This window comes from Vombatus ursinus, unplaced genomic scaffold, assembly GCF_900497805.2.
Source record: "Vombatus ursinus unplaced genomic scaffold, bare-nosed wombat genome assembly UNPS02008961.1, whole genome shotgun sequence".
Classification (NCBI taxonomy): domain Eukaryota; kingdom Metazoa; phylum Chordata; class Mammalia; order Diprotodontia; family Vombatidae; genus Vombatus; species Vombatus ursinus.
In genome coordinates this window covers 13,929,102-13,956,428 of record NW_020948739.1, presented here as the reverse complement: position 1 = coordinate 13,956,428, position 27,327 = coordinate 13,929,102, and the positions used below count along the sequence as shown (strand labels likewise).

The following is a 27,327-nucleotide window of genomic DNA, read 5'->3' as shown; positions in this document are numbered from 1 at the left end:
CCCTTTCCCAATCTGCCCTCCTCTCTATCATCCTCCTACTCTCTTGTCCCCTCCCCCCCCATTTTCCTGTAGGGTAAGACAGATTTCCACACCCAATTGAGTGTGTATGTTATTCCCTCCTTAAGTCAAATCCTATGAGAATAAGATTCACTCATTCCCTCTCACCTTCCCCCATTTCCCCTCCACTGTAAGAGCCTTTTCTTTTCTGTTTTTTTGTGTGTGAGATAACTTACCCTGTTCTACCTCTCCCTTTCTCCTTCTCCTTGTATAATTTTCTCTCACCCCTTAATTTTATTCTCCAGATATGACCCCATCATTTTCAACTCACCCTGTGCCCTCTATCTATCTATCTATATCTATATCTATGTACATATAATTTTTTCCCCTCCAACTACCCTAATACTGACAAAGGTCTGTCTCATGAGTTACAAATATCATCTTTCCATGCAGGAATGTAAACAGTTCAACCTTAATAAGTCTCTTATTATTTTCTCTTTCCTGTTTACTTCTTCATGTTCCATTTGAGTCTTGTATTTGAAAATCAAATTTTCTGTTCAGCTCTGGTCTTTTCATCAAGAACGCTTGAAAGTCCTCTATTTCACTGAATTACCATTTTTTTCCCCAGCAGGATTATACTCAGTTTTGCTGGGTAGGTGATTCTTGGTTGTAATCCTATCTCCTCTGCCCTCCGGAATATTATATTCCATGCCCTGCAGTCCCTTAATGTAGAAGCAGCTAAATCATGTGTTATCCTAATTGTGTTTCCACAATACTTGTATTGTTTCTTTCTGGCTGCTTGTAATATTTTCTCCTTGACCTGGGAACTCTGGAATTTGGCTACAATATTCCTAGGAGTTTTCCTTTGGAGATCTCTTTCAGGAGGAGACCGGTGGATTCTTTCAATTTCTACTGTGCCCTCTGGTTCTAAAATGTCAGGACAGTTTTCCTGGATAATTTCTTGAAAGATGATGTCTAGGCTCTTTTTTTGATCATGGCTTTCAGATAGTCCAATAATTTTTAAATTCTCTCTCCTGGATCTATTTTCCAGGTCAGTTATTTTTCCAATGAGATATTTCACATTGTTTTCTAATTTTTCATTCGTTTGGATTTGATTTACAGTGTCTTGATTTCTCATAAAGTCACTAGCTTCCAGTTGCTCCATTCTAATTTTTAAGGAAGTATTTTCTTCAGTCATCTTTTGGATTTCCTTTTCCATTTGGCCAATTTTGCTTTTTAGAGCATTCTTCTCCTCACTGGCTTTTTGGACCTCTTTTGCCATTTGGGTTAGACAATTTTTTAAGGTGTCATTTTCTTCAGTATTTTTTTGAGTCTCCTTTAGCAAGCTATTGACTTGTTTTTCGTGATTTTCTTGCATCACTCTCAGTTTTTCCTCTTCTCTTACTTGCTTCTCAGAATCCCTTCTGAGCTCTTCCAAGGCCTGGGACTGATTCATATTTTTCTTGGAGGCTTTGGATGTAGGAGCTTGGGCTTCGTTGTCTTCTTCTGGTTGTATGTTTTGATCATCTTTGTCACCAAAGTAAGATAACATAGCCTGACTCTTTTTGCGCTTACTCATGATCCCGGCCAATTATTTGAGTTTTAAACTATTTGTTAAGGTAAAAGTCTGCTTCCAATGTGGAGAATATACTGTCCCAAGCTTTGGGGGTTTATACAGCTGTTTTCAGAGATACTTCTAGGCATCTGAAAATTTTCAGTTGTTCCAAGGTGCTATGATAAGGGGCAAGGTGTTTTCTCTCCACCGCCACAACAAGCTCTACCACACCAGCATTCCTCCTCGCCCCAGGACCGCCCCTCAGAACTGTGACCCAGATCCAAGCATGGGCAAAGCAAGAGATTCCTGTCTCGGCACTGGCAAAGAGATCCCTGCAATCCCCTTCTGATCAGCCACTTGATTCCCCCTCAGTCTGTGAGCTAGAAGCTCAGGAAACAGCTTACGGCTGAGACCTAGCTCTTCTCTCACCGCAGTCACAGACTTTTCCCACTGACCTTCTAAGTTGTCTTTGGCGTTCCTGGGTTGAGAAGTCTGGAAACCACCACAGCTGCCCATGATTTAGTCCTCTGAGGCCTGCTCCAGGTTTGCTGCAGCCTGTGCGCCCACGCGATATACCTTTCTGATCAACCATCCAGGCTGTCTTTGGCTGGAAATTTGTTTCACTCTGTCTTTTTGTGGGTTCTGCTGCTTTAGAATTTGTTTAGAGTCATTTTTTATAGGTGTTTGGAGGGGTTTGGGAGAAGAGCTAAAGCAAGTCACTGCTTTTCCTCTGCCATCTTGGCTCCACCTTCTCTACTTATCACCTCTTGCTAGACTATTGCAATACCTTTCTAATTAACTGGTGTTCCTGCTTCAATTCAATAAATATTTATTAAGCACCTACTATGTGCCAGGCACTGTGCTAAGCACTGGGCAAAGTGATTTTCCTTAAGTACAAATGTGATTCTGTCCCTCTCCTACTCAATAAACGGAATAGCACCCTATTTTCTTTAAAAGCAAATAAAAATCCTCTGTTTGGCAATTAAAACCTTTCCAAACCCGTCCCCAACCTATCTCTCTAACTTTACTATACATCACTGCCCTTACTCTCTCTATGGGATCTAGTTAATATAGCCTTCTTACTCTTGCTCTGACATGGAACTCCTCTGATTTCTGTGCCTGTCCATTAGCCATCCCCCATATCTAGAATGCACTCCTATTCAGATTCGACTCTTAGAATATCTAGTTTCCTTTAAGACTCAGCTCAAGAACCACCTTGTACATTAATCTTTTCCTGAGTTCCAGAATATACCCTTGAGAAAATTGTTTAACTACTCTGGAACTTAGTATCTTCATCTGTAAAAGAAGAGTGCTAAACCAGACAATCCTAAGGAGGAGTAATGCTATTTAAGAGAAAGAACGATAGAGCTTGGTTTGAATTCCAGTTTTACTACTTACTACCTGTGTAATCTTGAACTAAACATTTTCATGAATCTGAGTCTGGTTCCTCATCTATAACCTGAAAGTGTTGGAATAGATGAGGTCTAAAGTCTCTTTTAGCATTACATCCTACAACCCTTATTGCTCTAAGGATTTTCGAAGTATTTTTTGTTTTGTTGACTTTTAGAATAAACTATTTCACTAAATAATCAATATATTTAATCTTAACTATTATGAAATTAGAAATGTTAAGCACATTGCACTAAGAAGCAGAAAATGTAGATTATGTTTCCAGATTTACTACTCTCCCCCAGCCAAAAACAAACAAGCAAATAAATAAATAACCTGCATTTATTCTGTCTATACTTTATACCTACTTTTGTAGGTATATGTTGTATTCCACTACAGAATATAAGACACTTGAGGGCTGGGATTGTTTCATTTATGTCTTTGTACCTCTAGCACAGTGCTTGCCACATTATAGGCACTTAATAAATGTTTGTTTATTGACCATCATGTGTATATGTGTGTGTGTGTGTGTGTGTGTGTATGTATATATGTGTATATGTATATATGTGTATATATATATGTATATATCACACTGGGTTCTCAAAGATCTGGCAGGCCCTAAAAAACATGAAACACTCAAACAATAAACCCAAGGACAGTCTATATTGTTGCCCTAGATCTAGTCTAGCTAAGCTCTTTCACTGTCAATACTTCAAGGATTTAGTGTTCACTGATATAGATTACAGTTTTCTAGATTCAATGGTCTTGTGAGCTACTGTCCTGAAAAATTCACCACAGAGCTGACTTGGGATTCTGATAACACATATACATACTGGTCAAATGGTCACGAGTTTTTCTGTTTCACAAACCTAAAAGATAACCTATTAAGTTGTAGTAGGATGAAAATATTCTTTAGGAGAGTGAATATCCTTACTAATGAAATCACAGATGCTTGAATGACTTAACCTAGAGATTTAATTTGGTTATAAAATGCTATGGATACTGTCATTGTTTTAATAACTGGAGGAATACTACGAGTCTGTTAGTGAATCTTGCCTTACCTTTCCTGTGGTACAGCAAACCAATATTCATGTTTCTTATCTCTCTGTGCATATTGCTGCATTGTGGCACTTGCTTGAGATACAAATGTTTTTCTCATTGGTTTTCCAACTCTAAGACATAAGAATTTATGCAATCGATGTCTTCTCTTTTCTTTAAAAAAACCTGATCCTATAATTGAGAAATAAACAAGCTTAAGTCCAATAATCTTACACGATTCATTAAATTTGGGGAAAGGGGAGCAGAATGGTAGTATGTCATCACTAGTAATACCTGTTAAATGGCACTTATGTAAAGAGAACTCCCAAGTAACTGGCATTTTGAAAATTCACAGATACAGGTCACCAAGACTATCAAGATGTCCGAAGACCTATATTTTTGTATTCAAAAGGGGTCTGAAGCCAATAGACAAAATAAAAAAATGTTCATTCCAATAAAAGGGTAAGAAACAAACAAAGCAGAAGTATCTTTTCACACTCTCTTCCCCACCTGCATGACCTTAAATGGAAATCAGAAAAATATAAGAAAAGGGTATTCAACACAAACTATCACATAATGGGAAAGGGAATTCTTTGTAGTCTGCAAAAGCTCTGTGCTGTATAATTCTAAACTGATTTGGTAATCTCCTACTACCTTCTAGATCTAAAAATAAGTGCCAGAATGTGATTTTAAACTCACAAGCAAGAGTGCATGGGTACACATTATGTACATGCATACAACTTTTTAACCAACTTAAAAAAAAATAATCACTGAAAACAAAACAATTCCCCAACAACAATTCTTGCTCCAGTAATTTCAGGTATTGATTTTATGGATTAAAAGGCCTACAATATTCTCAACTTTCAGACTTTCAGGACACTACATTTAAAAACTATTTACACAACCCAAGATATAAATGTTTTATTCACAGTTAACTGAATGTCTATTTGCTGAACATTTCAGTTAGTCAAGGTTTTACAATAGTAAATACATATTCAACATCAACCATTTTTATACATATTACAACTTCTCTTCTTTTCCTTTGCTATTTTCATATACAATTAGGTAGCAGAGTGGATAAAATGCTAGATCCTATTTCATATACTTAGCCATTACATGACCCTAAGCAAGTAACTTAAGCTCTAAACCTCAGTTTTCTCATCTGTAAAATTGTGATAATAGCAGCACCTACTCCACAGGGTTATGGTGAGGACTAAATATAATATGTGTGCATATATGTATGCATATATTTATATACACATACACAATATGGGTGTGTAAAGAAAGCACTTTGTAAACCTTAAAATGCTACATGCTAGTTACTAATAGCTATAGTAACTATAGTAGTAAGAGAAGGGTAGCCGAGTATTCATTCTTCCTATACATTATCATTAACTTATGGCAAAAAGAAAATCTTCCTACAAATGTAAAAACAAATGCTTTACCTACATTGTTTCATTTGATCTTTAAAGTGCTTGTTGGCTTTCAAAGGCAGCCTCAGAAACTTCCTAGCTATGTGACCTCACTTAACCTCTGTTTGCCTATGGATCACTGCCTAGTCATAGCAGAGAGGCTTGAGCTGTTCAACCAAACTATGAGCTATGACCTGCGGGGCTACCCAAGATGGACAGATCATAGTGGAGAATTCCAACAAAAGGTAATACACTGAAGAAGGAAATGGCAAACCACTCCAGTTATCTGTGTTAAGAAAATCCCACAGACTAAAAGTCCACAGGGTCATGAAGAGTTGGACACAACTAAAATGACTAAACAGATAAATAGCACAGCTATTTCAACCTGGTAGTTCAATACCTCTCCCTCTCTCCTCTCTCTCTCTCTCTCTAACAGACAGACACATACATACACGTGGACAAACACACAAAATTTACATCATTTACATTCCATGGTCAATCAGGATTCAGTAAACAGTGAAATTTGTGTGTAAGATTTTTATCTTCTTTTGAAGTTTTAGACTTAGAGCTTCAAAATCTTTTGTTCTGGATAAGACCAAATAATTTCAATGTCATTCTGCGTGGTTGGAAAAATACTTGAACTGGCCACGTGGGAAGGAAATGTACGTAATTTTAAAAAGAGGAGAGAAGCTACTTGAGCCAGCATAGAGTAGTGAAGGCCAAATCTTCCCAGTTAGTGACAAGCATCTGACAACTGCTTGCTACTTAGTCTGGCACTAATGAGCACATTAAGTCGCATTTGAAATGTGTCATTAATAATAACATGCGCACAGTGCTTTGCAAACCCTAAAGTGCTATATAAATACTAGTATTTTTGTTGTCTAAATTAACAAAATGTTTTAGGAAAGAATCATATTATTTTGCTTTTAGCTATGACACACATTAACTAGACAGTTTTACTAGCAGCCATGTTTCAAAGCAGAAAATGTAGAGGGCAAAAAATATGCGGGGGTGAAGTTAACCTGATTTTTTTTTCTCAAAATAAGAGAGAAACAGAAGGAAATATACAAATTATCTTAAAATCAAACTTGTGGAAAGGCTATGAACCTGAGAACAGCTTCATTCAAATCCTTCACAGAAACAAATGACCAAAAGGAAAACTGATAGAGGCTTTTCAACAGGACATGTTCCAGGATCCTTTATTCCCCAATATTTTATCTACATCTACAGCTACATTTAAAGGAGACTAACATTCACAGTGATGATCGTGAACCATTAGGGAAATATTAAATTGTGCTTTTAATTTCTTCTGAAGAAGCCAAAGAACAATATGGCAGATTTTAAATGACTTTTCATTAAAAAAAAATCTCTAGAAAAGTCTCCGAACAGTTTAGTGGCCAATGACATGAGATAACTGAAGTATTACTGTAGAAAAATAAACTTTTGGCCCAAATAAAAATAAAGAAAAATACCTTTTGGCCTAAAAGCTGATTTCATAAAGCCATAGATTAGCTGAATTCAAGAAATATGAATTTCAAGGATATTTATAGGTAATATATAATGTCCTACACATTAATAGTCCATTTTAATTTTAAGAAAAAATCAGAAATCTATTCAGTTGGTTTAAATTATTACAGATATAATAAAAATTTCATAAGAAACTACTTTAGTACAATAGTTGGAAGTTTTTTGAGGGACTATGGTTTTAATAGATGTTGTTTCTATATCCTCAGTTATTTCAAAAATGGATCTGCTTTTTCCTCTTACGTAGTTACCCAAGAAATCCTACCTCTCAGACAATTTAAAAACAAATATTGATGATTCTAGCTGTAGTCATAATTCAAGGCACCCAGTATGACAATTCATAAATAAATAAATCAAAAAGCAATTAAGTACCTATTAAATACTTGACATTAAACAAGGTATAGGGGACACAAATATAAAATTGAATATTCCCTGCCTCAAGAAGCTTACAGTGTAATAGGAGTAGACAAACACATAATGGAGGTTAAGTGGCTTTGAAAGGGAGTTTGGGTCTGTAGAATTACATGGATAGTGAATGGACCATAAGTGGCAATTGCCATGCCCTTTCCAGAAGTACTGTTGCCATTCATTTGATTATTCCCAAAGCAAGAGGTGAAAATCAAGGTTGGGATCAGGTTGTTTTTGCCTCTACTAAATTCTAACTGAATTAAAACGTAGCACTTTGGAAGCCAACCGTAGCCAACCATAGGCACTCCATACTTAGGTCTGTATGATCTCAGTGTTTCAATAAATTAAACAGGAAAATTAAAAGCAATGTTCAAATTCACCTTAATGGCAAAAATAAAATTACATTAATGTGGAGAACCAAAAGCAAAGATATCAAAGTGAATCTAGCAAGGAAAACGGCCATTAATTCCATATTTTACCTCTTACACCTGATGGGGTACTTGAGTACCTGTGCTTGGATCCCAATTTCTCCCTAGCCTCAGAAACACTATCCCTGGTAGTTCCCCCCCAGTCGAAGGACACTGTGCCTATCAATTTCTCATGAGTGTGCCCCAGCAAGACACTTATCTCTCTCCCTGGTGAAGTTACACAAAGTTGGGCAAGAGTGTGATGGGCTGCTCAGGTCCCAGCCCTAAGATCACGTCTCTAGAAGCCTCCCAATTTCTTAGTAGGCTCCTGACCTGCGAGAAAATTTTCTCTTGTTGCAGAGCATTCTCTAATCAGGACAGAGAGAGGGGTGCCTAGCCCGAGGATTTTTGTCTCTGGTTGACCCAAGAACTCTTCCTCCCACCAGATCCCCAAGGTCCATGCCTCTGACAACTCCCTCAATGTCTGGTACACTCCCTACGCTTTCCCATCCATAGCTCCCAAAGACACCTGGACATTTAGATTACCTAATTAGTATCACTGGCAATCCTTTCCCACATAAACCCCAGCACCATCCTGAGTCTCTCACAGGTTCCTTAAGAATCCTTGCCTTTATATAATAAATATACATATTGCCAGCTTGACTCCAAGAATGCTTCAGTCTGTGAACTCATTCCAGATGACCCCTTCCTGTACTCTGGTCTTTGAGGGATCTCAACCTCTCATACTGCAACATATCCACAAGTTTGTTTTCTTCTGATAAGTTATCAATCACCAAACATTTATTAAGGACCTAATATATGCCAGGGACTGTGGTAGGCACTGAGGACACACAAATAAAACAGCCCATGCCCTCCAGGACCTTCTATTCATTGAAAGAAACATACAAGTTGGTCAGGAATACCAATACATTGAAAAATCCAGTTCAAGGTTATCCCAGTTCTTAAGAACATAAAATAAATTAGCTTATCTTTAGTTTGGGCCTAAATCTAGTTATTTAGAGGGAAGATTAACAGGGACCTCAGGTATGACAGGTCAAAACTAGTACTCTAGGGTCACCCTTGGAAATTGGAACTCTTATCAAATGAACTTATGTATTTATGGACACATCTGCTTGTCATGAAGCTTTGGAGGATTACAGGTTAACAGAGATACATCTAAACTAAAAGAACAGAGAGAGACATAAAAGGCATGTATTCTAACATATATAAATAAAAATCAGCCTCAAAGTTGAGGTATGTAATTATAGTCAACTCAATTATTCTTATGCCAATTATAGGTTTTGAGTTTCTCTTCTTGCATTGATCTACCCTTTATTTCACTATTTAGGGCTTGGAGAATAAGTTTCAGGCTAAAAGAAATGTATTTTATATAGGAATAACTCAGTAAGGGTTGAATTTATTAGCAGTTGTTGGGCAGAGATAGAGAAATTTAAAAAGCTGAAATATAAATTAACATTTTTCCATTTCTTGTCGTCTTTGGCTAAGGAACTGGTTTGAGAGGTAAGTAAAAATACTACTTAAAATAAGATTTAGGATACTTATTTCAATTACCTATGTGATTCCTGCTTAGAATTATTAAGTATAATAAAATGCACTTCTTTTTATTTACTTGATTTCATTCTTTAAACTGATATGCCTTTCTATAATGAATAAAATAAATGGGAAGAATTTGTAGATGATTAAAGTCTAAAAGAGCGTAGGGAAGAATGAGGACTCAGTGTTAACTAAACACAATCTGAAGTTAGAAATGTTCAAAATAACTTCCTATAGTTTCCCTTCCCTAATTCTTTTTAAAAGAAAAAAATATAAAAGACTGAATATTGTTTTCAGAAGTTTTTAATATCTCCCAAATATACTTTAACATCTTACTTTTAATTCTAACTTCTTAAAACTAAACATAAAAACTTTCTGTAATGGGCTGTTTTAAATAAGCTGTGCTCATCCTACATGGTCATTTTTTTTTTCCTCTGAGTGATTAGTTATTTGTAAAACGATCTAGCTACTGAACAGAAAGGAGAGAAAGTCTTTGTCCTCAAAATGCTTGCATTTATTTTAAGAAATTTATCTAATAAAACAAGTAGACGGATTAGCCAGATGTCTTATGAATTCCTTTCAACAATAGAATTCTATAACATTTTTCATTATGCTTTTAATTTTAGAAGGTATGTGGAGAAGAGGTCACCTATTTTTTTAGGACAGGCACAAGTTAATTTCCATCAGAATAAAGTAACTTTGGGACAGCTAGGTGGCACAGTGGATAGAGCACCAAGAGGAGCCTCAGACATTTACTAGCTGTGGGACCCTGGGCAAATCACTTAACCTTGTCTGCCTCAGTGCCTCATCTATAAAATGAAGTGGAAAAGGAAACGGTAAACCACTCCAGTATCTTTGCCAATGAAACCTCAAGTAGGGTCACAAAGAGTTGGACTTAACTGAACAGATGAACAACACGCCAACTTCAGTCTCAGAAGCCATATAATCCAAACCACCTGAATAGGACATCTGGTAAGTGGTCATTTATGCTATTACTTGGAAGACCTCCCATGATGAAAAACTTAACTACCTCCTGAGACACCCATCATCTTTTGTGATAGTACAAATCGCAGGAAGTTTCTCCAGACATGTCTTAGTCTGCCTCTTGGCAACGTCTACTCATTGATCCAAACAACAAATCTAATACCACTTCCACAAGACAGCCTTTTGAATACTTGGAAGATGACAAACATGTCTCTTCCAAGTTTTCTCTTCTCTAAGCTAACCATTTTCAAGACTTTCAACTGATCAGTATTACCTTCTTTTGTATGCTCTCCAGTTTATCAATATCTTTCCTTTGCACAAAATTCAACACAATATTACAGGTGTAGTTTGACCCAAGCAGAGTACATGTTTCCGAATGAAATCTATATTCTCAGATGTACATATTTATTTATAACTTTTTTCATTGTTTCCACAGTTTTACATTACGTCAACAGAATTTGTGCACACAAATTGGAATGATTTATCTTTAGTTTTATACCAAACTTTGCTTGTTTTAACACAAAAGATAAACTATAACTAAGCACCTTTTTTGTTGTATACAAGTCTGCTCTTAGTCTTAGATCAAACTAAATCCTTGGAAAGTATGCACAAATTTTCATGAAGCTAAGAATAATCTTTGTCATCCCAAATTACGGTTAATTCTCAATCAACCCTGATGGAAAGTTTATAGCAGTGGAATATAGACAAGAATCTAACAGTTCTTTTTGTTAGATTATTTTGGTAGAGTTTTAAGAGGATTGAGCTTCAAATATATCACATTCTACAAATTTAAATATGCTTTGGAGCCCACCATGAGGTCAGGTGGAAGTTGCATGAATTCTTGCTAACAAGAGTTCACACACACACACACACACACACGCCTCTTCAGATTACTTTTTTCTAGCTTTAAAAGTATATGATATATAACTTTAACCATGTTTATAATGTTTATCTGGTCAAATTAAGTCTATATTCCTATGTGCTAAAATGATAACAACTATATTGGAGTGTTTTTCTTTAAAAAAAAATTAGTGATGCCTTTTGTTTTTACATCACAGTAATTTATACTATTCCTCTGCCTGACTGAACCTTCTCTTGTGACAAAGGAAAATAAGGAAAAACATCTAATAGAGTGGAAAACAAAGAAGATACTATATCCTACTAATTCCTTTGGAGTTGGGGCATGTTTCATTGAGGGTAATAATGTTTCATTACTCGTTGACCAAGAATTTCAAAGGTTTTTCAGTTACTCAGAGTTGAACTTTCTTTGACAGATCTTTTCATTTAGAATATTCCACTAATTTATAAGTTTTCAGCAATTTTCAAATAGATGGGCATCTACCAGTTATTTGTTACCACAGAGATAACTACTATGAATATTTTTGTATATATTGGACCTTTGTTTCCATCCAACGTACTTTGTGGATATGCCTATTAGCTGGGTAAAGGGCTTGGCCAAGTTACAATCTTCTCTTGCCTAATTCCAAATTGACATCTCAAAGGACTGGATCACTTTACAATTCCAATACCATTAATTCAGTGTGTCTGTTTCCCCATAGTTTCTTTAACAATGACCATTCCTATATTTTGTCATATTAGTTAATTTTCATAGAGTTGAAACATCAGAATTACTTTAATTTACAACATCTTATTCTTAGATGTATTAGTTGGGGACAAGGGAAATTCAATCCAATCCTTTAAGATTGTGAAAGCATTTTGTGATAAATATGATAGAAAGAGTGGTAAATTCAGAATCAGAAGACCTGAGTTCCAGTCATGGTTTTGTAACTGACAAGTTGTAAGACTTTCAATCATTTGGGTTCTCTGGGACTCAGTTTACTCATTTGAAATCTGTCCACACACACACACACACACACACACACACACACACACACACACACACACACACACACATACACGCACACACATATATGTGTGCATATTTCCATGTGGTCATTTATGTTTTGCAAGTCTTTTAATCTGTTCATATCTTCTGACCATTTCTGTATTAAGTATGGCTCAGATTTCGGTCAATAATTTTTGAATGGGAAAAAACTTCCCACTCTAACATTTCTTCAAATTCTATTTTAATTTATTTTAATCATTCAGAAACTTTTAAATTTTAGATTGGCAAAATTGTCTGTCTTCTCATTTATGATCTATCTTTTGCTCAGTTAAGAATTCCACCCAGACACAGTTGTGAAAGGTACCTGATCTTGCTCTCTTCTAGTTTAAAATAACAAAACAAAACTGCATGACCTTTTATATTCATTTTTAGCTTACTGTGGTACAAGACACTAATCAAAACCAAATTTCTACCCAAGTGCTTTGTAGTTTTCTCAGGAAGCCTCGTCAAAAGGATGAGTCCTTCTCTCAGTAATGTATGTTCTTGAGTTTAGCAAAGTGGTCTACTATTGTTTTTTTGCCTGCTTCTTATTCTGCTTATTGCTTATCCATTCTGTTCAATTTATCTGCTTTTCTATTTTTGATGCCTACTGATTTCTAATATTGTTTGAGATCTGGTAATGATTCTCCTCATGATTTGTATTTTCCATCTATTATTTCCCCCCAATTTTAGATATTTTATTTTTACATATGAATTTTGTTATTTTATATAAGTCCATAAAGTATTCCTTCTGGTAATTTAATAAATCTCTAAATTAATTTTGATAGTCTAACTTTTATTATCTTTTTTTTTTAAAGGCAATTGGGGTTAAGTGACTTGCCAAGGGTCACACAGCTAGTAATAAGTGTCAAGTGTTTGGTCTGAGGCCGAATTTGAACTTAGGTCCTCCTGACTTCAGGGCCAGTGCCTTATCCACTGTACCACCTAGCTGCCCCCTAATTTTTATTATCTTGATAGGACTCAACCATGATCAATGACCATCTCTCCAGTTATTTAAGTCTGACTTTATCTCTGAAGAGTTGTGCAGTTGTATTTGTGTTAGTAGGTCAATTCCCAATTTCTGCATTTTATAATTATTTTGAATGAAATTTCTTTTTTTGGGGGTAGAGTTATTAGTATAGTTAGTTCTGCTATAACTTGGCACATGCAAAATCATGTAATTGCTGCTGTTGTTGTTCAATTGTTTTTCATGACCCCTTTTGGAGTTTTCTTGGCAAAGATAGTGGAGCAATTTGCCATTTCCTTTTCCAGTTCATTTTACACATGGGGAAACTGAAGCAAACAGGGTTAAGTGACTTGCCCAGGTTCACATAGCTAGTAAGTGTCTGAGGCTGTATTTGAACTCACGGCTTCCTCACTCCAGTCCTGGCCCTCTATCCACTGTGCCACCTAACCACCCCAAAGCACATAATACAAACCACAAAAATCCACAGAGATTATTGAAAAGAAGGTTACGCACAATGCTCAAAAATTTCATCAGTAACACATACACAAAAAGATAGGAACTTAATAAAAATGATTGCATGCTAAATGGTTAAACACATAAATAGTACAATAAATAGTGACAATATCTGTGACTTCGGCAATCCTGGGCCTCGGGCTAAAGGCCATAATGGAAGGGGAAGGGGTTCAAGGTGGGAATGGTACTGTCTAGCCCTGCTCCAATCACAGCTCTTACTGCACTAGAAGATACAAAATAAATATGGTACTTTACTTTGACAAGGACCTGAAATTGCTTGTGGAAGTAGGCATCAGAGGGATACAGCTTGTTAGTCATTTGGAGTGGTGCAATTTTCTGCATTCTGTTTCTCAAGGAAGAAATTGTGCAGAAGCAAACCTGAAATTTACAGTATGCTCAAAATGTTCCCTAATATATCAACTGCAACGGAACAAATCTGTGTTTTTAAAACATGTGTTATAGCAGAACTGACTGTAATACACAGAAATTCTGATGACTTGTAGATTTAATTTGAATACTCCTACTTTGCTAAAATGTTGGATCACGTCAAAGAATAAATTTCTTTGCTGATTCTCTGGAAATTTTTAAGTACATCATCCTATTATCTACAAATAGGAATAATTTTGCCTCTTTGATGCCTTTTTACATGCCTTTATATGCCTTTTTCTTTCTTATCTTTAATGTGGTAGCTAGTTTTTATAGAATTAAGTCAAATAATAGTAGGGAGAGCAAGTTTTTTTGTTTTATTCTTATTGAGGTGTTGCTTTTAAATAGTTTGTCTTATAGAAGCAGCATGGTACAGGGAAAAGAATACTTGATTTGGAATCAGAGGAGGAAGGATTCAAACACACTAGCTTCAAGACCATGAGCAAATCACTTGACTTCATAAAGCCTCAGTAAAATGCCTTCACAGTACTCAGAGGGTTGTTGGGGAAATCAAATGAAAAAACGTACCAATTTTATAGCACTATATAAATTTTAGCTATCATTACCACTGTTACTAGATAATCTCCTCAGAGTTAAGAATTGTTTAGTCACATCTGTATCTAGAGAGAGTCCTACCCACACAGATGGGTAACAAGAAGTCCATTAAGTAATAAGCAACAATTTAAACAATGAATGTTACACTTTAAGATTATTATTATGGAATCAATGGATTTTACAGCCAGAAGACTTAGAGACTGAGTCCAATCCTGACATTTTCTCTTTAATAATGAACACTTCATTTGTCAAAAACATGAATGATTCCCTTAGTAGCTTCTCTAAAATATCTTGATCTTACCTACCATCTAATAAATAATCCTTTCAGGTATATAAACTTTGAAAATGATATAACTGACATTTTTTAAATAAGCAAAGCAGTATTATAGTTTCAAATCTACCTAGTTTCTGAGGGGCAATATTATAGAATGTAAAGAGCACTAACTCTGCACCTGGGTTCAAATCCCACCACTAACATTACCTGTATAACCCGAGAAAGTCACATAGCCTCTCTGGGCCCCAATTTCTTTAACTGTAAAATGAGGGGTTGAACTAGGAGGTCCTTTCCACTTCTACATCTTGCCCAAGTAAAAAGCCTCTAACATCAAGAGTTCTTAACCTTGTTTGTACCTTGGACTAACTACTTTATTTCTCCAGTAAGTATTTGTGAGAACCTGAAGCATTCAATTAATGGTTCTTTAAGCAGTCTTTAAAAATTGAGCACAAAAAATTTACCAATTCAAAAAATGGAACTGTTTCTCTTTTCTCATTATATTTATTTACCATGTTAAAATATTGCGATGATATCCTGTAGACTTGGTAGGTTGATTTTTTTTTTTCCCCAAATAGGACACAAAGCCCCTTGGCCTATCTTTTCATGTTGTATGAACTACTGATTTTTTAAAAAGAGAAATGGTATGTGATATATTAACTTTCTCGAATTATTAGAAATAGACACTTTGCTCTCAGTATTAAAAGTCTTAGAAAATGTGAGCATGAATAAAATGCCTTTTTTTCACTGTTAACTTTTTAATCCACTGATATTTTCAATAACATCTTTATTTGTGTTACGTAAAATGTCTTCTTATACCACTTTTCTTTAAAATGTGTTCTATGTAGTATAAGAACTTAAATTTATAAAGCACTTTAAGATTGACAAAGCACTTTTGAGTGGTAATTAAGATTCTCTGAATTAGTACATCTATTTTTCAAAAGTAAGGAAAAATTTGGGAAAGCCAACATGGCGCACTAAGATTCACTGTTCTGTACAGCCTTTTAGCATCATGATAATAATGTTGATAAAGAAAAACTTTGGTAATTGTATCAATTACTTATCCCTTTTTTATTTGGTAAATATTCATGTACTACTCAAGATGAAACTTAAGTTTACTGATGTTCTTTTCAAGAATTATAAGTGGATTCCAATATAGAGTAAGTATTAAATTTTTCATATTCTTTAATCTATGTAAATAGAATAAAACCACATTTATTTGGACCTATGGAATTCGGAAATTACAGTAAGTTAAATATGCTGTACTATATTTTACTGTAATAATGTCAATTTTCTTATTAATAAATCATATGTTAATACAAATGTCCTTACAAATGTAAAATGTTTTTACTAAAGGTCCTGTAGTACGTTTAATTGGCAACATTTTAATAGCAGTTCAAATAAAGACTATTCTGAAAGTAATGAAATGACATTCTAATAATCATACTTCAGTACTTCAAAAAAAAAAAAACAAAAAAACAGTGATCTCATTGGGGTAGCAAGGGAAAAAGGGAGGTACTTCCAAATTCATCACCTAGTAAAAATTCTCTCCAAACTTAATTGCGCAGGTTCTTAGACAACAGATATATGAGGTGTCACTAGACCTATGAACAAATTGTGGTAGGACCTATCAGAACTGGTGCTCTTTTGGAATAGTCTTCGACAAACTCCACATTGAGATACCACAGAAAGATTTTAATGGAAGTGTGTAATTTATACTTTATACTAGTTATAATTGGTCTAAATTATTATGGTTGTCCTATAAAAACTTTTACTTAGCAAATCTATATAAACGTGATATTATTAGTGGTTTTGAGGAAATTTTGCAATACTTTCAACAATTTTGATGTTCTCCTGGCCAAAATAAATGAATAAAAATAAAAATGCAAATGTTCTCTTCGTAATGATATATCATGAATCTTCAAAGACCACAACTCTGGAAGAATCAAAGTAGCAGGTAACCCAAAAGGAATAGAAGAGATGCATAGCAGCTGCAGCAATTGGGCTGTACTACATTTTCAAATGCTGATCTTCATGGGTGATTGGAAGAAGTAGGCTAACAGCCATGCAATGAGAGGGACTACATGATGGACAGCTTGAGAGCTTCACTGTACCCACAAAATGTGAAAAAAAAAAAGATCCAAGAAAGGACGGCAGCACTTTGTGGAGATTCTCTACAGAGGCTTGGAAAGAACATGCAATCACTCTGAATGAGAGAGCTTGAATGGATGGCAATCTGCATAAACCTAAGACAGGAATTCATTAACATACCAAGATAAAGCCTACCACTAAATCTCCAATCTCTTTCCTCCAATCTCCAATCTCTCCAATCTTTTGCCTAAAATGCAAAGAGAAATCCTACATCCATAGACAGTAAAGAAAAATCCTATCTGAGGCTATTCAATCACATCTGCCTAAAATTTTCTTTAGTTTTTTCCCCCTCTTTTATTTTGTTCTTTGTAGCCTCCCTTCTTCCTATTCTGTCCATGCTCTGGCATTTCATATAGGGTTTTGTAAGAGTCTCTCAGGGCCGTTTTAATCCATTAAAACATAAAACTACACTAAGACTCCTGGGACACTTGGGGGCAAGGGGCGGGGATTGAGGTTCAAAGATAAGTAGTTAGTTAGACTTAATTTTAAACAATCTTTTCGTTCTCCTACTTGGGTTTCCTGTTTCTCACTGCATATATATTTTCTCTCATGTCATTTAGTCTCAGTAACCACTAACAGCCAACTTCTTACATGCTGTGACTTTGTTTTCTGTCTTGCCCGCATCTCCCTACTATCTGGCCAACACAGTTCTGTAAGCCCTAAGTCTCTGCCACTTAGTTTACGTGTGCCTAGGTATATCATTCTTGATGTGGAGTCAGTAAGTACTTAATAAATGCTTATCGACTAGATGACTGATACTAAATTGAATCCATGCCTGAAGTGGGCAGGATCATTTATATACACATTAAACATTATTATAGAAACAGCATCTAAACTGGAGATCAGCAACGTGTTTCAACTATAGCTACTACTATTTTCAAATCATAGGAATTTTTGTGGATGACCAAAGGGTTAGTATAACCCTACCTCAGACTTTTTGTTTGTTTACTGTTCTAGATTGAAAAACTCAAAACAACTCATCTTAGATGAGGCATTTAGACACAATTTCTCTAAATTAAATCTACCAAGTTCTACCTTACATTTTATCATGATTTTTTATTAACAAATATAAACTCATGACATGAATACAAAAATAATAGCCTTTAAAGACAGATAATAATCAGCAAAATTCAATTCAGCAAACACTTATTAAATTCCTACTATATGAAAGACACTGAGAAGCTTGGGATACAAAAACAAAAAATGAAAGTATCCCTGACATCAAGACTAAGTTTTACTTCCATCTTCAATAATAATGATAATGATAACAATAGTTAACATTTATACAGCACTTTTAACATTTACAAAGGACTTGACGTGTTATTTTCATCTGATCCTCACAACAACCTTGTGAGGCAAGTTATATTATTATCCCCATTTTATAGATGAAGAAAGTAGTCCCAGAGAGGCTAAGAGACTTACCAAGGACTATACATCTAATGTTTGAAGGAGCATGTGAACTCAGATCTTTGCAGTCCTAAGCCCAGGACTCTATCCACTATGCCACTTAACTGTTAACTCCTTCACTCAAATGATATATTTATTTTATTTCCCTCCACAACTTCCTCACTCCCTACCTCTTTTCCAGTTTGGGAGTCAAATTAACACCGCTATTGCTACTAGAAAGAGTGGGGCAATCCACTCCCTTATACTTAACAAGCCAAAATATTCCTCCCCTATCATGACTCCTTAATACAGGTTGTAGTCCCCTATTAAAAGGCAAGCTCTTTGAGGACAAGGACTACCATCACCTTTGTATTAGCATCCCCAGTCCATAGCATGATTAGAAGGGAAGTGTTTGTGTGTGTTTGTGTGTGTGTGCGTGTGTGCATGTGTGTGTGAGAGAGAGAGAGAGAATAGATTGTCTGATAAGGAATTAAGACGCGAATGTGGAAACAGGGAAAGGAGAAAAAACAGCTGTACAGGATCTTCCTAAGGGAGAAGAAAGTCGAGCTATTCTCTATGAATGCTGTTGGTACCATCATCAGCTTATCTAGTGCCTGGGATAGCCATGTATGTGTGTGTGTTTGTGCACAAGGGCACACACACACACTTGTGGAGGGAAGGCTAAGGAGGAAGAAGGAAGTATGTCATCTGTCATCAATGTCCAAAAGGTCCATGTTAATGTCTCTGGCATAAGCTAAATTAGTTTTAAGTAGATTGTAACACTTACCTTCCATATGTCCATCTGCAGGTGCTATTTTATGCTTAATTTCTTTCTGTGACACCTGCTGAATATTTTCCCTCTGCTGTTTGGTTTGTTGCATAGTGTGACTTTTCCAGAGTTTACGTAGCTCTTCCACCTCCGTCTCAGAGTCCTGAATTTGTTCCTTTCCTTGTTTCTCTTTGTTCACAGTTTCCTTTTCCTGAGATTCTGTGATTTCCCCAAAATGCCTGTTTTCTTTCTCACCTTCTGGTTCTTGTACTGAATTCTCAGAAAGTGTAAAGTCCTTGTTTGTGTTCATTTTGACCCCCATGTTATTTTCCTTACGGCACTGTGTTTCTTGTAAAGACTGTTGAGAGACGCTTGTAACCAAATCTCCTTCTTTTAAGGCTACTTCTGGACTGTCTAAATTTGTTTTACGACCTAGCGTCCCCACATCATGGGCAGGCTGTTCAATATTGCCTTTTAAGTTATCAGTAGGATCTGCAATGACTGTTAAACGTCCTGCACCAGCTTGCACAGTTTGGACAGACTCTGATGATGCACCAGAAGATTCATCTTGACGTAGTTCATCTGAAGAAATGCGCTCCTCCCGTATTGGAGAGAGTTCTGATTCTGTGAACACGTCTTCAGAGAGAGACTCCTCAGTGCTCCTGGGTGCGGTGCTGGTACTGTCATTCCCCGTATCCCGAATCCTTGAGTCTATGTCATCAGTATTACTTCTTGTCATTTTCTTAAAATAGCAGAGATCCCTTACTGATAATTGATCTACCTCTCTGTCAGCAAAAAAAATAAAAGTTACTATATACTTAAATATTTTCTATTTATCTTAGACAAACTTGTCAATTAATCAAAAACAATGAAACAGTTTTACAATTATACAATACACGTCTTGTCCTAATATTTAGCTGTCAACAAATTTCAAGTACCAAAACTTTTAACGCTATCTTTTCTACCTAAGCAACAGGTATCAAAATAAGGTAAATGAAACCTTTTCTCCATGTGTCCAGGAGAAATCATATGTGCTCTAGGAGGCTGTCTGCAAAGTTACCCTCATAGCATATCTCCATAATAACAACTGTAATACAAGTTGTGAATATTGGTATAACTGTCAGGCAATGGGCTGTCACTAGAAAATTAATGAGATCATGAAATTTGGGTGTGCAAATATTTTAATACTTTAAAATGTAAGAGGATACTGAGACTTATTTATTTAAATATAATATGAATCAACTGGAATGGCTCAAATATCTTAGAATTTTTATTTTCTCTGCCTTACTTTTGAATATAAGCAGTAGAAATGTTGCTAAAGTTCATTATAAATTAAATAATATTATCAGTTAACAATTAAGTATTTAAGAAATACTATGAACAGATGCATTTATAAAAGCAAATAATCACAACCACCAATTTGTCAATTTTGTATATTTGGATTTTCACATTCTACTTTGCTTAAAAAGTGATACCCTAGCAAATGACACAACATGACCACCAGTAAGTACATTAATTTTATTCATGTCCAGCCAAGCTAAATGATCAAGAATAACTGAGAATTTTAAATGTATTTTAAACTTTATCTGGCAGACTACTGAAATGAGGACATATAATGGTATTTCATTAACCTCCAAAATTATCCTGAGGCCAATTTGCAAATATCACTGTATTTAGTGCCCTAGTAACATGGATACAACTCCTGAGAGGAAAAATGAAAACACTGACTGATTGTTGTAAATGAATCTAGGATTACCTTTCAGCAATGCCTGTTACTCAACAGTCAAAATTTTAAAGCTTTACAGAATCCTCAAGTTTTGATTAGAAAAATTAATGCGACAGATGTTTTTTAAATAGTAGACATGGAAAAATTGTTTAGAAGTAAATAAAAAATGAACAGGAAAACACTCCAAATACCATGAAGCTGCCATGTAAATTGGCTTAGAAGAAATACCGTAAAATATCACAACTTTTTACTATCTCTTATTTTTTTTTTGGGACTTCGTGCATTTTGACTATCACTATCTCATAAAGATATTCTTAGAATATCAGTTGCAAGGAACCTCAGAAATAATCTAATTCAACCATATCTGACAGGAATGTCTTCTACAAAATATTGAGGTAAGTGATCAACCAGCTTGTGCTGGAGGACCTCAAGTGATGGAGAATATACTATCTCCTGAAACAGCTCATTCCACTTTTGATATTCAAGTTTTAAATAGAGTTATATTTTAGTCACTAGGAAAACTCTAGTACCAGTTATAATCTAAAACCTTTGGCTATAAGCTCTCTTTAGCTATAATACCAAGATTAAGAGAGTCTCAAATTGATTGTATTAAGGGAAGTTCAGTTCTGATTTAGACATTTTTAAGAAAAGGAAAATCACCCACTAACTTAGATGAGCATACTCAAAACACTATAAGATAGTATGAAGACCTTCAACACTTTGTGGATCTGTAATTTCATCAAAGTGGGTATTACCTCTACTGATCTTACATAATCCCTCTGATTTAGCTTATGGTCTTTGAGAATTGCCATGGCAGAAAAAAATTGTAAACCTGTGAACAATCTTGTAATGAGTCTCTCCAAAATCAATAGTCATCATTGGGTCCATACCTGAAGCCTTTTAGCTTATTAGGCCCTGCTAGGGTTGTGCTCTGCTGATACAACACCTTTGACAATAACCCATGGTTCCCTTACCACCCAGGCACAATGAGGCATTGGAGACAACATTAATGAAACAAAGACCGTAAAAGTTATATGAAAAAATCCTTCCTGGATTTAAGATTAATTTAAAATACACAGCAAGGAATACAGCATCAAACTACAGAGTCGCAAAATAAGCAATTCTGAACAAACCTCTGAGGTCAGTTGGTTTAATTCATATATGATCAAGAAGTTCCTATTATAATCTATCTGATAATCAGGTCCTTCAGGCTTTGCTTGAAAACCTCCAATGGGGAGGAACCCACTATCTATGTGGTAGAGCATTTTACTTTCAGTGAGTCCAAATGTCACTCTTAGAAACTTCTACCTATTGCTTTTAATTCTTCCTTCAGGACCAAGCAAAACAAGTTTAAACCCTCTTTCACAAGAAAATACTTTAAAATCTTTAAGATGACTATGAATCCAGACTCTTTTACAGGCTAAACATCACCAGTTTCTTCAATTAATCTTTATATGGCCTGACCTCCTGGCCCTTTCCCATCTTGGCAGCCTTTTTCTAGACATTCTCCAGCTTATCAATGTCCTTCCTAAAATGTTTCCAGAACTAACCACAAGATTTTAGACTGTAGTCTACCCAGGACAGAGTAAAGAAGAACCAACACTTTTTGCTATGTGAGTTATAGGTCTTGAACTCTTGACCTCTCAATGAAGCCTGAGACTCCATTACCTTTCTTGACTACCTTATCACATCAATGACTGACTCAAGGAATTTACAGTCAACTACAACCCTTCAATCTCTTTCAGATGAACTGCTGCCTAACCATGCCTCTCTTATCTTATAATTCTGAAGTTGATTTTTTTTTACAAGTACAAGATACTGATTTATTTATATTAAATTTCATTTTCATCACACTCAGTCTAATGTTCTCACCTGTCCACATCTTTTAAAATTCTGATTTTGTCATTCAGCAATCCCCAGTTTTGTGCCATCTGCCATGTTCATTATGCACAATGGGCCAAGACGAACCACATCAAACATCTAGCTATAAAGCACTGTTCTACTTCTGAAATGTCCACTTCCTTACTAAAACTTGCTCTTCACACACAGTTGAACTTCCACTCAATTGCCCTACTGATCTGCTCCTGAATATACTATTCTGTTTAAACTCCAGTGTCAGTAACTTGAATGTTGACTTCCATACTTCCTTAATAGTTCACGCTATCTGCCTTGTTAATATGAAACCCTATATTGCCCTACTTTCTCTATTCCTGATCTAGAATATAGAATAAATGAAATCTAGTCAATAAGCATTTATGAAGTACCTATTATATGCTAGGCATTGTGCTAAGAGCTGGTGATACAAAGAAAGGAAAAAACATTCCCTGTCCTCAAGGAGCTCATAGTCTAATGTGGAAGATCAATGTGAAAGAAAGAGGCAGAATCATTTAGACTTGATCCACCACAAATTCTCCTTCTCCCACTTTAGTGGAACCTTGCCACTGTTCAGCAATTCCTTTATTTACCTCTTGCTGATTTATTAGTACATTTAATAACCTCAGCTCATCTACAAAATAAGGGAAACACTTGTCCTACCAACCTCACAGATCTGTTGTAAAGATCAAAATGATTATGTGAAATATTTTCTAATCTCTCAGGCCATCATGATTTTTTCTTATTCCCCCCCCAAAATTCCCAATCTCACACATTTCTTCAATAGATGATTTGTTTACTACTTCACTGAGAAATTTAAGGCCAATTAAGGATAGTTTGAAATAAAGCAATTCTTATCTTGCAGAAAGAGGATACATATGTTCTTCTAAAGCTAGCTCCTTCACTTGTGCTCTAAATCTCATTCCTTCTTGTCTTATTATTACATTTAGAATTCCATATTTTAATATGTAAGGGGTATTTAGTCCAATTCCCTCTTTTTATAGATGAGAGAACTGATACACAGAAAACTTAAGTGAACTGCCTAGGGTCACACAAGTAATAAATGTGGAGCCAGGATGTATATGTACCCAGTCTCTCCACACCAGATGTAATCCTTTTTCTGCTATAGCAAATTGCCTCTAACCTCCTCTTCCAGAATAATCAGTCTTTCTCTCCCCCAACTGGCTCCCTTTCTACCTGGTAACATATATAAGCCTCCTCTATGTCTTGATTAAACTTTCGGTGGACCCTACTTGGAACTTTTAGCAATTATTTCTAGCCTTCTTTCCACTGTCAAATGTCATCTTCAAGTGGTTGACATCACTGGCTCACTGAAACACACACAAGCACTAAGCACCACCTATGTACCAGTCCCTTCATGTAGCACTAGTGATACAAAGACAACAATCAAAGACGACTTTCTATTCGAGGAACTCATACTGTCTTTTGAAATTTGTATTGTAGGAAAAAATAAATGTTTTTCCTGAAACAATTCTACTGAAAGTCACTAGTACCTTCTAGGATCCTTTTTCCTCAGGCCTTAATCCACAGCATCTGAGCCTGACAGGCACCACAGACTGCATGAAATCCTCCCTTGTTATCCATGACTTTACAATGATCATCTTTATCAAATAATGTGGTTCTTAATTATGTGCTGTTCTATATTTTTTTAAGTCCATATGTATTAATTTTGCCTTTCCAATAAGACTGAAAGTTCCATGAGGAACTACCCCATGAGGGTAGGAACTCTATGTATTTTTCCTACAGTATCTAGGACCATGATAGGAATCCAAACACTGGTTGGTTAATTACTGAGTTAAAATATGTGTTTGAGTGAGGAAAAAGAAGCAGCTAACAAGGACTGCTTTCTGTGATACTTCTTAGTTTGTCTTAATTCTCTACAAACTGTTTTATATGAAGTTTCCTTTTTAGCAATAGTGTAAATTCCTAAGAAAATTAGAGTAGACATTTCTAGGTTACATAACCAACAAGCTGGAGTACTAGACATTTTCTCTAATCTTCATGACTTCTCAAAGTCAAGAATTATGTCTAAGAGGTAAATTAATAGAAATTATTTCCATAAGCAAAGACATTAAGACAACTCAAATAAAGTAACAAAAGCTGAGGACAAACTCCAATCCCTAACATACTCATTCAGCAAACCCCTATCTTATCATTCCCCATGCTCTGATGAGACTACAGATGATGATCCACTGGCTTGAGCTCTGGGATCCACTGAGCTGAATCCCGTGCTGCTGGGGTACTTTCTGCTAGCATTCCCTCCTGCCCTGCCTTCACCCCACCATTCTGTGGTAGGAAGCAGCAAAAACAAAACAAAACAAAACAAAACAAAAAACTAAACTCTATCCTACCTTCTACTCTGTGTGGAGGATACTAGCATGTGTGAGGATGCCACCAGGCCTGAAATAAAGGGGACAGGCATCTAATGGAGATGAATTCTAGCCCTAAAAAACGTCACCTGAAGGAGAGATCAAGGTTGGCAAAAAGTGAATTACCCAAGTGTGGGAGGAGACTAAACCTATTTGAGGTCCAGCCCTTGGGAGAAATACAACATCAAAGGCGAATAAATAGGAGAGTTCAGAATAGAGGAATATAAAAAAAAAAGACTGAAATTATCAATGATCTCAGAAGGAAGAAAACTCAGTTAAAAACCTTAAATACAAGCAAATATCTCAACAAGGAACATGGCCTGGAGATCAGCTAAGTACAGACATCTACAAATACTGTAACACAAAGGAAAATGAAATCAACACATGATTAGACAAAGTTTCCAGTAGATTCCTAAAAGAGCTTGAAACCATAGCAAGATATTCCCCAACTGTTCAAAAGAAAAATACAAATTGTGAAAGCAGAATTTAAGGCTTCCACAAGAGTAATAACTGGTAGAACTGAATGTAGTCCATAGTGGAAAATCTCACTAAAAAAACATGCAAATGCACAGAGATGAAGAACAATCTGGAAGACTCTATGCAAGCAAATTATATTGATCTCAAGGACAGAATGCAGAGACAATTTAAGGATTTTAGAACAACACAACAAATCAAAAGACCTGACCACCATGATGTAAGAAATAATACAAGAAAATTGCCTAGAACTTCCAAAGACAGAAAAGGTGTCAATCAAAAGATTACCTCAAGGGAAAAAAAGAAAAAAAATCTATGCCGAAAACTTCCAGGCACATGATAGCTAATAATTAACAAATTTTAACAAATTAAATAACTTCAAAATATTAACAAATAATAATTTTACAAGCAATCAGAACAAAAACCTTCAAATATAAAGGAAAAGAAATTCAATTAACACAAGATTATTTTACATTCACCAGAAATCACAGTAAGGGGTGAAATAATGTATTCTAAATAACAAAGGAGTTTACCAAGGTGAAATACTCTGCAACCATGAACCTAATCATCAATGAAAAATATGATCAAAAAAGATGTGTGAAATATTCCTACAAAAGAAAAACAAACCAAATGTGAACAGATTATTTGCTCTGCAAACACCTCAGACAACAGAAACATAAGAAAATAAGTACAACAACCAAGGAAAGCACAAGCAATGAAATAAAATTGCTCCAGGGAAAAAAAAAGTCAAGTCAAAGCATTTATTAAGCATCTATATGCCAGGTACTATGTTAAACCTCACAAGACTTTGCATATAGATGTGGGTCTAAATTGCAGAAGAGGAGGGGCCACAAAAGGGAATAGGGAAGAAGACAAGAGGAATTTATGATGTAGCCTAATCAAGGCAGTGGTAAATAATGAAGGGAAAATAATGCCTGTAGTTTCCCAGAAAGAAGGCCTAGAGGAGAATGGTTGTGGCAGCAATCTCAGAAAAAAGGGGGGAAGACAAAAATCTGTCACATAGAAACTGTTTAAAAAGACAAATCTCAAAATAGATACCTTAGAAACTATCATTCCATGAGAAATACAAAAAAAAAAAAAGGAATAAATAGGTACAAGGACAATGAAACAAAGAATAAGTGTCTAGGACAGGTAGAAAGGGAAAACTATTATTTAAGAGTACAAGGAAAAGAAATTCTTTTCAAAAAGATGTGGCAGAAAACGAAAAAGAGAAACACTAATGAACAACCAGGTGAGAAGGAGGCAAGAAAAAAGCATTTTACTTGACTATTAACTTTGAAAAATAAGAGAATCAGATAAGTAAAGGAAAGGAAAAAGGATTAATAAATTACGCTAACCAGGGGTGGGGAACCTGCGGCCTCAAGGCCCTCTAGGTCCTCAAATGCAGCCCTTTGACAGAATCCAAACTTCACAGAAGTGAAGAATCTCAGGTTCCCCACCCCTGCCGGCAAAACTCTCAAACTAGTGAAAGGGGTGATCAAGAGAAGGAGGGGGAAAGAGCCTGAATGAATTAGTGCTGTCTTAAAGTGAATTAAGAAAAATAAATGAAGGGTGCTAGGGTGCAGTGGATGGCATGTAGGGTCTGGAGTTAGGAAGACCATAGTTCAAATATGACCTTTGACACCTACCAGCTGTGTGATCCTCAGCAAGACA

The 27,327-nt window shown here is 35.6% G+C and overlaps 1 protein-coding gene across 8 annotated transcripts in view; it reads right to left on the bottom strand.

Moving 5' to 3' along the window:
• OXR1 (oxidation resistance 1) overlaps positions 1-27,327 on the bottom strand; it is a 477,474-nt gene that overhangs the window by 42,254 nt on the left and 407,893 nt on the right. For all 8 annotated transcript variants that reach the window (XM_027849945.1, XM_027849948.1, XM_027849947.1 and 5 more), the window contains 2 exons: positions 19,210-19,976; positions 4,003-4,171 (listed from right to left, as the gene is read on the bottom strand). In XM_027849945.1, coding sequence (XP_027705746.1) covers positions 4,003-4,171; positions 19,210-19,976 — 936 coding nt within the window. The remainder of the gene's footprint in view (positions 1-4,002; positions 4,172-19,209; positions 19,977-27,327) is intronic.